The 14,007-nt window shown below is 49.4% G+C and overlaps 2 protein-coding genes across 2 annotated transcripts in view; both read right to left on the bottom strand.

Annotated features, from left to right (window-relative positions):
• Positions 1-14,007, bottom strand: part of ESPN (espin) — a 106,702-nt gene that overhangs the window by 3,164 nt on the left and 89,531 nt on the right. Inside the window, exon 12 of the mRNA XM_082229973.1 lies at positions 98-177. Coding sequence (XP_082086099.1) covers positions 98-177 — 80 coding nt within the window. The remainder of the gene's footprint in view (positions 1-97; positions 178-14,007) is intronic.
• LOC309537594 (espin-like protein) lies at positions 9,963-13,269 on the bottom strand (the record flags this gene model as incomplete). The annotated part of the gene is made up of 2 exons (XM_082232489.1): positions 9,963-11,747; positions 13,225-13,269. The coding sequence occupies 2 exons, from the start codon at positions 13,267-13,269 to the stop codon at positions 9,963-9,965; spliced, it is 1,830 nt and encodes a 609-aa protein (XP_082088615.1).

The following is a 14,007-nucleotide window of genomic DNA, read 5'->3' as shown; positions in this document are numbered from 1 at the left end:
GGAGGAAAAGGCGGCATACATTTGCAATCAATAAAGGATGCCCTTTGCCGACAGCATCCCTTGAGCTGCATTTCCTCCCCCCGGAGCCTGCGCTCACCTTTCCTCCTCCATCTTCTTGCGCAGGATATCCCTCCGCCAGGCGGGCATGGTGGCCAGTCGAGCCTCTTCCTCTCGCTCCTGCAAGGCAAAAGAAGCGGCTGAGGGTTTTCCTTCTGCTCAAGCCTGCGAGAAGGGCTGGAAGAAAGGGAAACGGAGACCAGAGAGAGAGAGAGAGAGCAGAGAAGGCAGGTGCATCCGTTCCACAGCTCCAAGTCTGGCCGGAAGAGCTTTGTGGCCCCAGAAAGGAGGAAGGGGACATGGAAGCTGAATTTGTCCTGGAGCACTTACAGGGGAAAGCAGGGATTGGTGGGGGCAGCAGGACATAAGAAACCGCTTTTATGGCAATGGGAAAAAGGTGAACCCCTTTGCCACCCATTCTCCAATGGATATATGCTCTGGGTGCTGATATCTGGCACCCAATAGGGAGATAGACTTACTTAACTACAGCATGCAGACCCTCTCCCCTTGAATATCTGCTACAGAAACCATGGAATGGGCTTGTGGGTCGGGGTAGAAAAAGCACTGAAGATCCATTTGTTTTGATCAACTTTTATGTTGATTAGGAAGACCTCTTGAGCCTGCAGAACAAATCTGGCTGTTAACCTCTCTACTAGGTAGCAAAGAAGAAAGGTGAAAGCATAACACATACAAAGACCCCCGCACTCAGAAAACCAGCTCAGGCTGGGAAAGGGAATTCTATGCCTTGCTGCTGCTTTGGAGATGCCACTGGACTTCACTTTGGTGCAATTAAGTGGAGACACCTTAGAACAGAACTCTCCCAAGTTCTGCCAGAGATCTGGAATGTGTTAGCTGTGCCTTGGACTTCTCTGCCCAGTTGCCAACACTTCCTGCATTCTGGCACATTTGTGGCTAAACTCAGGGCCACCGGAACTAGAAAGGAATCTCAGAAAGGAGGTAGGTGGGGGAAAGTTCAATAAGGATCTAGACAGGGTTTTTTGCCCATCTCTCCACACCGCAAAACCTCCTTGCTGCTGGAACTTTGTGCACGGACCTTATTTGCAAAGGGGTTTGCACACTGAAATAATTTCTCTGGGATAAGATGGTCAGAGCAACTTCCCCTTTTTTTGGGGGGGGGCGCTGTTGTAGGCATGGCAGCCTTTCCAGGAAGATTTCACAGTGGGGAATCCGCCAGCCAGATAACCCTGCCTTTGCATGCTTTCCCACAGTGAGAGAACCACCAGAAAGCATTAGACGTCCCTGTAGAAAAACATCAGTTTTTGCTCCAACAAATGGAAGGAATCAGGCTGAATTTGCTGTTAAGGATGTGAGCTGATCTATGGTCAGCACACTGCCTGAAACGTCGACTGCTTATCCACACCTCCACCTCCCAGTCTTGTAAACCCTCTGTTGTTTTTGTTTTAAAAAATATTTGGAGGCTTTGCACTCCATTTGACTGGGGCAGGTGCAGGTGACTATGGAATTCTATGCTCTCTTAAAAAGTGCCAGATTTGGTTCCATTCTGTGGGTATGGCTAGTCCAGGCTTCCTCAACCTTGGCCCTCTAGATGTTTTGAGACTACAATTCCCATCATCCCTGACCACTGGTCGTGCTAGCTAGGGATCATGGTATTTGTAGGCCAAAAAAACAGCTGGAGGGCTGAGTTTGAGGAAGCCTGGGCTAGTCAATGAAAGAAATATTCCCTCTAGATGGTACCCAAGGGAACCCTTGGTCCTTCTTCTTTTAGAAAGCTTTTAAAAAATAAAATAAAATCCTTTGTCTACAAGGCAGGCACCCCTCTAAAACTTGGACAAAATTTGCATCTGCACATATAAATCAGCATACGCAAATATTATGCAAATTTGTGTCATGGGTCAGGATAGGCAAATCTTGGTTTCTCTTAGTTTCTCATTTTTTCTAATCTGAAGTTCAGTCAGTTTGTGATTCACCCGTCCCCGTTTAACCCTCATGAAAACTCATGAACATTTTAGTGCGAATTCCTCCTAATATACAATTTGTTTGTGTACAACTTGGCCTAATATACACATTTTGGAGAAGTAATTCATCCCAATACCATGCATTTTTAAAAGTTCTTTTCTCTATCTAGCTATGCATTGTTATATAACCTACCCTAGCATGCGCAATTTTGCACACATTACTTGGCTGGAGAAGTGCATTGCAAAATTCGGAGAAGTGAGAATTTCAAAGAATGGCTGTGTTTCAGAAAGGGCGAATTAGGCTTTTACATACAAATCCCCACCCCTACTCTTAGTTCTGGGCCTGTGCCCAAAGTCCTTTACAGACTGAGACTCGTTCCAAATGCCCTTTCCCCCTTAAAAATCACCCCTAGTTTCTCAGCCTTTTTTGACAATATTCTGTGCTGGTGTAGTGTTGTTCAGCCCTCAATAACTAGGGGAAGGCGAGTGGGGATTGTCAAGAGGTCTAGGGTGAATTGGGATATGTGTGTGTAAGTGGGAAGGAGTGATGTACCTTTCTAGAGAGCAGGAATCACACCCAAGCTTTTTCCCTCCCGACACTACAAGTTGTCATTTCTTAGCTGCCTTAAAACAACATGATTCTCTGAGAACAGCAGATCCTCTACAGTAGTACAGGGTGTTTGATTTTTTGGCATGGGTGGATGTGAAGAAAGAGTAAGAGACCAGTTAAGATGAGTTTGGAGAACAGTTTTGACAGTGGGGTCAGGGATTGTGGTAATAGGACCACAGCAAAAGAGCAGAAGATGGAGATGGACCAGGAATCCCACCAGGGCAAGCCGCTTAGGTGGAAGAGCCCAGCGAGCATGAGGGGGTTTAGCGCTCAGCCCCCACAGAGAGGTGGGACCTAAATTCCTGGGAGATTTACTGCTGAGAGGATAAAGGGGCTTATACGTGTGTAGGAACTGGAGGTCGTGCGAGGCTATAGCTGGACTCAGGTACAGAGCCAAGATTGGCTGCTAATGTTGCAAGTCCAGGGGGCAGCCGAGGCCAGTGTTGCCTGGAGGGGCTGGGACGGGGGAGAGAGGCTACTCTTACAGAGCATTTCCAGGGAAGCGACAGAGGACATGCTTGGCACACTGAAGAGTCCAGCTTCCCTGGGAAAGGCTCCTGTCTGGAACCCTGGATGGAAGAAGAGCTCTGCTGGATCCGGCCCATCCTAGTCCAGCATCCTTTTCTCACATGGGTAACTGTTCTGAAATGCAGGCCCAAAGGAAGGCTTGTGGTTGGGTGCAGGGCTACCAAAGAAGGAGTCCAAAACCATCACAGACCCTCCAACATTTCTCCGATGAAAATAGGGACATCCTATTCCATAATTCCATAAAGGGACGCGGGTGGCCCTGTGGGTTAAACCACAGAGCCTTGGGCTTGCTGATCAGAAGGTCGGTGGTTCGAATCCCCGCGACGGGGTGAGTTCCCATTGCTCAGTCCCTGCTCCTGCCAACCTAGCAATTCAAAAGCACACAGTGCAAGTAGATAAATAGGTACCGCTCCGGTGGGAAGGTAAATGGCATTTCCGTGCGCTGCTCTGGTTCGCCAGAAGTGGCTTAGTCATGCTGGCCACATGACCCTGAAGTTGTACGCCGGCTCCCTCAGCCGATAGAGTGAGATGAGCGCCGCAACCCCAGAGTCGGCCATGACTGGACCTAATGGTATACCCCAGCCACTCTGGGAGGCTTCCAACATGTATAAAAACATTGTAAAATATTAAACTTTTTTTTTTTAAGTTCCCTATACAGGACTGCCTTCAGATGTCTTCTAAAGGTAGCATAGTTACTTATCTCACTGGCTGGGAGGGTGGGGTGTCGCATAACCCCATACCCTCCAGTATTTCTCTGATGAAAATAAGGGCATCCTAAGGAAAAGCGGGACATTCTGGGATCAAATCAGAAACCAGGACAGCTTTGTAAATCTGGGACTGTCCCTGGAAAATAGGGACACTTGGAGGGTCTGCCAGCAAGGTCTCCCAGGCTTTACAGACCTGGGACAGACAACCCATCTCCTTGCTGTGGGGTCCATCCTATGTCTCTTAATGCCGGGAGACCCGGCAAGCTGATTTGCTGTAAGTCTATGCCTTCCTTTAACAAAGCACTAGAACTGATCACTATGGTGTTTTGGTCATCCTTCTTTAGTATCCCTGCACCCAACCACAAGCCTCTCCTTTGGGCCTGCAGTTCAGAACACCAACCAAATTCTCCCAGTTCGGTGCCTGCTCCAGAAGTTGTTCTCTACTTCCCCTCATCCCAGACCACAGCAGGGACTGATGGGAATTCAGAAATATCTGTAGGGCCACCGGTCAGGGGAAGGCTGCCTGCAGAGGCCCTTTGCGCCAGAGTAGGCAATACTGAGCTTGACAAATCAACTTAGTAGAAGGCAGTGTTCTATGTTCCTATCCAGGAGGGAATTCTTTCCAGGCAATCCACTCTGGGCTGGAGAACAGCAGATCAGTAGGAGTAGAAACCAGCAAGAGCTAGTGGACTCAACAGCCTTGGAGGAATGGGCAAACAGGTCAATTTCAGTTTCTCTCTAACTCCCCCCCCCCCAAATCTTAAGTTCAGTTCTTCACATTTCTACATCAGTTTGGGATTTGTTTTATTTTCAATGTCCTCATCAGCATTTGAGCGCAGGTTTCTCTTCATACATGTCTGCAAAGCAATTTTCTCTCATAAAATGCATTTTTGTGTGTAGCTTTCACTAATCTATTAATTTTTGTGCACACAACTCCCCCCTCCCCCAGCATATGCATCTTTGTTTTGTTCGCATGACTGGGAAAACTGCACTGTGACTTTGTGCATATCCGGAAAAATGGGCACATTTCAGTAGGCGCGTCATTTCAGGAAGGGCCAATGAGGCGAATGCAAACTTCTCCCTCATCTCTATGTGGCCTTGGGATCAAATCCAGCCAGTGCTTCTTTCTGCATATTCGAGTGAGGCAAATTCACACTTTCTTAGCAATTATGGGTTTTTCTGCATGCAAAGTCATCTCTTCCCTCTGCAGTAGTATCTGCGCTGCAGATTCAAGAAGAGAGGTTTAGGCAAAACAAAACTCTCTGCCTGCTGAAAGCTAAGCATTCAGGGTTCTAGCCTTTGAATTGCTAGTTTTCTACATGCAGGGATTCCCCTGCAAAACACAGAGAAATAACTTATGTCTCAGGAGAGGCTTGTGTTACTAACTAGTTGCGTTTCACAGCAGACAACCGGGGACAGGCAGAAGGTGGTTCAGTTAGGAACAAACTAGACTAAGGCCAAAGAGATCCGGGATCAAATATATATGTCTGCTTTTCCCTTAGTGGAAGGCATGAAGAAACTATAGAAAGGGTGTGGGGACTCCACCATCACCATTACATGGCACTGGTAAAATAGAAATTAGGTGATCTGGATCTCGTCTCTGTTGCATACCATCCAAGTAATTGCCTTATACTTTCTGCTCTCCTTTCACCACTGTACAGCATGGGTAAGGTCTCTCATCCATTCACATTTTGAAACTATTAGAATTCCATGAGTACCACTGGCACCTTGGTTCTCAAGTGCCTTGGTACTCAAACAACTTGGAACCCAAACACTGCAAACCCGGAAGTAAGTGTTCTGGTTTGCAGACTTTTTTTGGAAGCCAAATGTGCACTGTTACGCTTCTGATTTGAGTGCCACACTTCCATTTTGAGTGTTACGCTGAGGTCTGTTTGTTTTCCCTATTTATATTGCATTTTTGTTTTTGCGGCTCTTTTTAGTTTGTTTTTGTGACTGTGTGGAACCCAGTTCAGCAACTGATTGATTGATCGTGTGACTGCAGTACATAGTTTATTGCTTTCGTTTTACGGACCAATGGTCTCGTTAGATAGTAAAATTCATGTTAAATTGCTGTTTTAGGGATTGGTTTTAAAAGTCTGGAATGTAATAAAAGTCTGGAAAGTAATTTTGCATTACTTTCTATGGGAAAGTGCACCTTGGTTTTGGAACGCTTTGGTTTTGGAACATATTTCTGGCACGAATTAAGTTTGAGAACCAAGGTACCATTGTACTTAAACAGTCTTCCTCCAGAGAGGTCCTAGGACCTGGGAGAGAACAGAGTTCAAATCCCTACTCAGCCATGATGAAGGGTGACCCTGGGCCAGTCCCTGCCTCTCAGCCTAACCTACCTCACAGGGCTGTTGTGAGGATTTAAAGGAGGAAGGGGATAACCATCTATGCCATCTTGAGCTCCTTGGAGACAAAGCTGGGATATGAATGCAATAAATAAACCTCAATAAAATAAACCCGCCTGCCCCCCTAAATGCTTTGCACTGCAGTTTCAGTCAGCACAGCTGTGCTAAAAACATCTGGAGAGCACTAGGCTGCAGAAGGCTGAACTAAATGGATCTTTGGACCAATCCAGGAGAGTTGCTGTCATTGTCGTTATTGGCAGAAATCTGGATTCTGCACTTTTAACTCAGTTTTTTAAAATGTGGAGACACTGATGATGCTTACTATGAATTAATTTCAATTTCTTGTGAGGCCTGGTCTCATATAGAGAGGCAGGGAATATTTAGATATTTTAAACAAACACGTACAAAGATCCAGCACATGGCCTGAGCATGTCTTCCGCCAACAAGAATAAATATCAATTCCTTCCATGCAAGAGAGAACTTTATTTCTTAACTTCAGCATCAGAGAAAACAACACTGACCCCCCCACCCACGAACAACAGGCACACTAATCCTAAAATCTCTCCACACATGCCCCCCACTCAACCCTCAACCCCCCTGTTTCCCCCCTATTGCACTAGCTGGAGCTAACAGAGACAAGCAAAGGGGGAGGTGGAATGGAACGTTTGCAGATCAACACACTGAACTAATCAGAAGATCCCACTTCTGCCACAAGTCAAAATCACACAGCTCAAAGATCACGCAAGCAGAATGAGAGGTTGATGCATCTGTTCGTGTTTCGATTGCCCAAACTTCCCCAAGTGATGATTTGGTTATTTGCGATGTGCTCTGAGACATAAATAAATTCCTGCGGGGAAAATGAGGACCCCACCGCAAACTCAATGATTGGGGTGTGTGTGTTTTGCAGTCGGAAATTCTAGGACCCTGTTTCCAGGCGATTTCAAGGGCTGAGAGCGATCTGCTGCTACTGTGCTACAAACCACAGACAGCCAAACAGGTGCAATGTTATTTGTGCACGTGGCTGTGGGTATTTTTATTTTTTATTTTTAAAAAAGAATGGAAATAGCTGCGGGAAGGTCTGGTTTGGATTGGGACCGTGGTTGGAGGCAAAGGGTTAAAGGCCCCCTCCAGATCCGTATCACATACCTTTCCCAATGAATGCTACTTACTTCAAAACAAACAATCACACTATTGCTAACTGAATAATGAAAACATTGCGAACGGTACAGACTGCAATGTTTGAAGCGTGTCGAATAAAACATGCTACTCGAGAGTTGCTTTTCCTTCTTCTTGTGGAGTGAGAGCAAGAGCCAGGCTCAGTCTAGGGTCTCGTCTGCACCATGCATTTAATGCGGTCTCACACCACTTTAAGCAGTCTTGGTTTCCGCCAAAGAATCCCGAGAATTGTAACTTGCGAAGGGTGCTGAGAATCATGAGGAGACTCCCGCAGAGCGGCTTAGCAATCAAACTCTGGGAACTCTGGGGGAACAGGGGTCTCCTAACATCTCTCAGCACCCTCAGCAAACTACGGTTCCCAAGAGACTCTGGGGGAAGCCATGGCTGTTGAAAGCGCTACTGCTTCAAATGTACAGTGCAGATGGAGAATAGGTTGCTTAGGGCAGGTAGTAGATTTGAGCTCTAAAGGTAGGTCTCTAAGTGATTTGCAGGAGATCAGCAAGGACTCCGACTCCCAGATGTTCGATAATAGCAAATTTATACTAAATTAGGCTGCTGAGATGAAGAACGCTTTTTGGAGGGAGATGGAGAGAATCAGGGGTGTTGTGTGACTAGAAGACTGTGTGTTCCAGTACTGAAATCCATGCTCAAGGATATCCCGTTCCTTAATTCTAAGAGTATATTTGCACCTGGCGCTGCCTGATGGCTCTCAGGGCTTGAGTAAAACTCAGAATAGATCACCAAAGCCTAAAATCTGCCCGCCCTTGGCTTACTGCAACTACTCAGCGTTACAATTTCCCAAAGGAGCGGGCTACCAAACCTCTTACACTCAAAATAATGAAAGATAACCATGGCCTAGTGAAGGCCTCAGCCCGAGACCCTGGAAAGCAACTGATGGTTGACATTAGGGCCGGCCCTGTCATTGGGCAAAGCACCAGGTCAGCTGCCTCGGTCGGCAGATGCTGAAGGGCAGTAGTTCCTCCTCCCCACTGGCCATTCCTCCTGAGCCCTCACATTGCGAATAGATCAAGCTGCACATATAATCGTTCATGTGCCCCCTCCACGAGAGGCCTGGAGGGTGGCAACATGAGAACGGGCCTTTTCTGCAGTGGCTCCCTGTTTGTAGAATGCTTTCCCCAGGGAGGTTTGCCCGGTACCATCATTGCGTATCTTTAGGTGCCAGGCAAAAAACGTTTTTTTCCTATAACTAGGCCTTTGGCTGATTAACACTCTAGAATCATAGAACTGTAGAGTTGGAAGGGACCACGAGGGTCATCTAGTCCAACCCCCTTGCAATGCAGGAATCTTGCCTGATGTGGGGCTCAAACTTACAACCCTGAAATTAAGAGTCTCATGCTCTACCACCTTTTTTGCAAGGGTGTGTGTGTGTGTTATTGATTTGTGTTTGCTTTATTGTGTACTTTGCGTTCTCATTTTTATTTCTATGTTGTGAACTGCCCTGTGATCTTTGGATGATATGCGGCATACAAATTTAATTCATAATAATATTCTCATTCATAAATGCAGCAAAGGGGGAAACAAAACATGAATAAATGCATAGATACTCTGTGCCTTAGACTATTCAGCTCTGATCTTCCCTCATATCTTTGGTCATAGGGGAAGAGCAGGAAGGGGACATGTAGTGTAGATATGATGTCTGCTCTTCCTACTGATCTGAAAGAAAAGGAGCCTTTGAAGCCAATTCTGCACAGATTCAGGGGCACTGTGTACTGACAGTGACCATATGTGTGACCCCACTGTTGCTGGCCTGTCTTGGGTCTCAACATGTTGACGTACCAGGCGGACCAAAGATCTGGTGCATCAAAGGATTGTAGGGGCAGCTCAGCTAGACCAGGCAAATGGTCCACATGGGACATACTTTTGTTTGCCACGATGGCCAATCAGGTGTCTCTGGGAAGCTGAGATGATGATGACAACCTTCCCCAGATACTCACAGAGCTCTAGGAATGTGACTAGAAGCACCATGGCTCAGTGGCAGGGCACCTTCTGGTTGGGAAACAGACCCCTGTCTGAAACTGGAGATGCTGCCAGTCAGTGTCGACAACACTGAGTTAGTTGGACAAAAGACCTGATTTGGTGTTTAGCCATTGTGATCAGCAGGGGTTGGCAGACCTACCACCCTCTCTCTGTAAAAATTGGTCTGGTCCTTTCCCCAAGATTGGCCACCACCAACCTCGTGGTAGCAAATCCCTCGTATAAATTACGTGATGGTTCAAGGAGACATTCTTTACGCCTGCCCTGAATAATGCAAATCAATGGGTTCTCAACGAATTGGAGACGTTCTCCCAATAGAAGTAAGGCGAAGTGCACCTCTGGCCCCTCGCCTCTGTTCTCCAAGACACGGCAAGGCCTTCGCTGAGGGCCCCCATGTCCTCAGCCCCCTCCTCACTCCCACCACCGGCTTGAATAAAGTTGTTGCCTTTGAGAGCAGCCCCAATATCATTTTCCACAAAGGTGGGTTGGGCCGCAGTGGCGCTAGTAGTCTGCACTGTGTGCCTCTGAGTTTGCATGGAAAAAACCGGGGCCGAATCTCTCTGCGCATGCCCTCTCTCCACCCTTCCAGGAAGCACCCTCAGATATCAAACATCTCAGCCTCCTTCTCCTTCCAGAAGGAGAAGCTGCGGTCTATATAGCGGCAAATGTCTTCGTTGCTAAACTCCCCGAGCTCCGAAACGAGCTGGACCGAGTTCTTCCTGCTCTTGGGGTCGAGGGACGCTGGGGTCAGTTCATCTGTGGTCATGCTGGGCTCTTGGACACTGCTGACCAATGTTTGGGACGACGCCTGATGGGAGAGAATGGAGGGTGGGCGGGGCGATGACACTGCCGACCGCTCTGCGGAAGCCGCCTGGTCGGGCTGCAGGTTGTCACCAAAGAACTCCTGCTTGAGGTCCTCGAAGCCATCCAGCCAGTCCCTCTTGCCGGCCTCTACCTCCTCCATCACCACCTTGTGGAAGTGGCGGATGAGCTCCCAGCTGTGGCTGCCCAGCCGGTCGAACATCTCGTAGCAGAGGAGGTGGCGGAACTTGCGCTCTGCGCGGCTCATGCTCATCTCCAACAGCTGGAAGTAGCCCAGCATGAAGAGGTCCAAGGTGAGGCTGTCGTAGGCCACAGGCGTGCCGCTGATGTGGGGCAGGAAGTGCTCGGGCCAGTAGAGCATGTTGGTGCGGCTCAGGCGGCGGATCTGCCTGGTGGGCACCTGGCTGATGATGCTCCTCCAGTGGGCAATCAGCTTCCCGACCACTTGCCGCTGCTTCATGAAATACAGCAGCCGGTCGTCCTCGCTGGGCTTCCTCCCCAAGGGCATCAGCCGAGCTCCGTCCGAGTTGGCGTTTGCAGCATCAGAGGCAGCCACCTTCCTCTTGGGCGTGGCCTGCCTGACCGACTCCGTGAAGGTCCACTTCTTCCAGTGCTCCAGGAAGAGGTAGACGATCCTCTCCTTCCGCATGTCGATGTAATCCTGGACACAGCTCAACTCTGTCTGGACCGGGAGGCTACGGGTCATGTGGTCAGGGCTGAACAGTGCCTCCCCGAAGGGGTCTCCCGCCACGCATGGGACGTCAGCCTGCTTTGGGAAAAGGACCCCCGCTTCACTGTAAAGCAGAGGTGCATGAGAGAGAGGGATGGGCGGCTCCAGGCCCATGGTGGAGATCTCTTCTTCCCCAAGCCCACCAAATGGCTCAATGCCGGTGATGTAGTCTTCTTCCAAGATGGGCTCCCGGCCAAGAGTGAACTGAGCTGTCCCCACCGGCAAGGACCGCTTCCTCTTGTACACCCGGCTGGGCATGGCATTGGGCACCTGTGCCTGCATGTGCAGTTCATAATTGGCCTTGAGGTTCTTCACCGACACCCCCCACTGCATGATCTCCTTCTCCACCTCCTCCCGGGTGCAGCTGAAGGACTGCGACCGAGTGATGTTGGAGGGGCCTTCTTTGAGAGGTGGTGCAGCCCCCACAGCAGCAATGTTGCCCGCCTGCTCCGGCCCTTGCGGGGTGACCATGTCCGCCAGGGTAATGGCCTTTCCGCCCAGGGTGGCCAGGAGGAGCGCCATGCTCTTCAGGAGGGTGGAGATCTTGCTGCACCAGGCCGGGAGGTCCTCGGCCTGGCCTTGCATGCGCTTGGGGTTGACGGTGAAGTGCTCCTTCGCCAAGGCGGCTGAGACGGGCAGCAGCTGCTGCAGCTCCTGCTCCAGCTGCTCCAGCTGGGTCTCCACCTTCTGCACCTTGTGCATCACCTGGAGGTTCTCGATCTGCCTCTCCAGGTAGAGGATGTCCTCCTCGGTCATGAGCTCCCCGAAGGGCCCCAGGATAGCCTTGTGGGCATGGGAGTAGCGCCAGCCTTCCTGGTGGCTGGAGGGAAGCTACGGCAGGGCAGAAAAGAACAGAGGGCAAAGGGGCTCCCTCAGGACCGTCCTCTACATTTGCCCGGGTTTCGCACACGCCACAAGGCCTTACATGTCCCTTCGTGGTGTAATGGTGGCGCAACACGTTGGCGCTCCCAGGGAGTTGCGCAGGCCGGGGTGGGGTGGGTGGGGTGAAGCGGGGCAGGGGAAAACTGGAAAGTGGTTGGAGGGGGGAGGAGACAGAGACACTTACAGTTTCCAGCTCACGTGGCGGGCAGCGAGAGAACCAGAAGGAACACAAGGGTGTGATCGACTCAACGGCAGAGGCCGCAGGTATGATGCTCACACATTACACCACCGAGTGATCATGTAAGGCATTTAACGCTGCAGTATCGTGCTTTGTAGCGAACGGGGTGTGTGTTGTCTGTTAGGGGGTTCTTTTTCAGGAAAAGCAGGTTGGTTGGTTGGTTGGTTGGTTTTACTTAGACGGACCAAATTGAAGACACGGCAGCAAAGAGTGGAGCTTGGTGGGCCACCATCAGATGCTGGGAACCCCAGCCTTGAGCCGAGGACCCTTGGCACCTACTGCAGGTTAAATGCACTTCAGAGTCAGCCACACCAAGGCAAAGGATGCAGGACCATGCCAACCACATGCCAGCCACATGCCCCTCACCTCTCCGCCTCCCCCCAGCCGGAGCACACAGAAAAGTCTCAGGTGGCCAAACGAGGTGGGAAAGAAGAACCCCGAGCCCTGGAGGCTCAATGAACTTGATTTGCAAAAGGGGCCATGGAACCAGGCTGCTCATGTTGGAGACTGAAGGTCAAGGAAGGAAGATGGATCATAGACTCACAGAATTGAGGAGCTGGAAAGGGCCCCAAGGGTCCTCTAGTTCAACTCCCTGCAATGTAGCTAAGGAGGAGTGGAGAGATGGATAGGACTGATAGGTAGATAGATACAGGTGTCCATGGGAACAAGCTGCTAGTGGGGTTGATATAACTGTATCTCATCATACAACACAGCAGTCCAAACCCTGGTTATGGAGGGGTGCAGAAACTGGTGCACCCACAGCTCATACTGGCCCAGCAGGGAGGAGCAGGGAAATCGAACCGGTGCAGGAATTGTCCCTAGGCCCCTGCAGGTAGCACATTAACCTGCCCAGCTGGCAGAACAATGCTGTTGTCGCTCTGCAGCGGAGGGGGATGTCTGCTCATCGCAAGTCCCCCGCCCCCCCATAGCTGGTGCAACAGAATGGATCGCAGCCTGCATTGCTTGCCTTTGACGGAGTGTCCGAGCCAGATGGATGGAGGTCCAGTGGGCCAAATCTGGCCACTGAAGCAAGTTATTCCGGTGAATGTAGTGATCATAATCAGAGTCCTTTCTGGTGGTGTAGCGGTTAGTGCGTTGGACTAGGACCTGGGCGAGACCAGGGTTCAACTCAGCCACAAAGGTCGCTGGGTGACCATGGGCCAGTCGCTGTCTCTCAGCCTAACCTACCTCAAAGGGTTGCTGTGGGGATTTAATGAGGAAGGGGGAAACCATCTATGTCACCTTGAGCCCGTTGGAGAAAATGCTGGGATATAAATACAAAAAAGAAATCATAATAAAATAAAACCGCCCCTCTCAAACATTTTAATTTGCAGTTCCAGCCAGCATAACTGTGCTAAAAACATTTGGAGAGCATTAGGTTGGAAAAGACTAAACTAGATTGATCTTTGGACCAACCCAGTGGAATTTTTGTTATGGTTGTTACTGGCAGAAACCCAGAATTCTGCACTTTCTTTGGAGGAAAGGTGGGATAAACGGATAAATAAATAGAATTGGTAATAATAATAGTAGGAGTAGGAGTAGTAACAACAATTGCATTTTAATCCATTTCTAGCTTATCATTGATTTCATTTTCTGAACAGTTTAGATAGCTGTTCTTCTGTGCCATTGCCTTATTCTTCCTGTAAAGCCCTTTTGAGATTCCCCCCTCACAATCAAGTGACGCATAAACCTTGTGAAATAAAACAAATTTAGAAAACCCAAATGATTGTGAGTCGTAAACAACAATACCGTATTGGAAGGACCACAGGTGAGCCGCTCCTTGTCCTAAAGTAACATTAGGGCAGCTTCCGATGTAATATTCAAAGGTTCCTGCCAGCTAGCTGAGGCAATAAAGAGCTTGGTGGATCAAAATGATCTGACCCAGGAGAAGGCAGTCCCCAGGGGTGGGTGGAGGTGGTTCCTCCCAGGAAACCCACTCTGGGCTGGAGAACAGTAGATCAGGAAGGGGAG

The sequence above is a fragment of the Podarcis vaucheri genome (assembly GCF_965113315.1).
Source record: "Podarcis vaucheri genome assembly, chromosome: 7".
Classification (NCBI taxonomy): Eukaryota; Metazoa; Chordata; class Lepidosauria; order Squamata; family Lacertidae; genus Podarcis; species Podarcis vaucheri.
The sequence above is the reverse complement of the archived record's forward strand: the minus strand, read 5'-3'. Positions and strand labels throughout refer to the sequence as shown.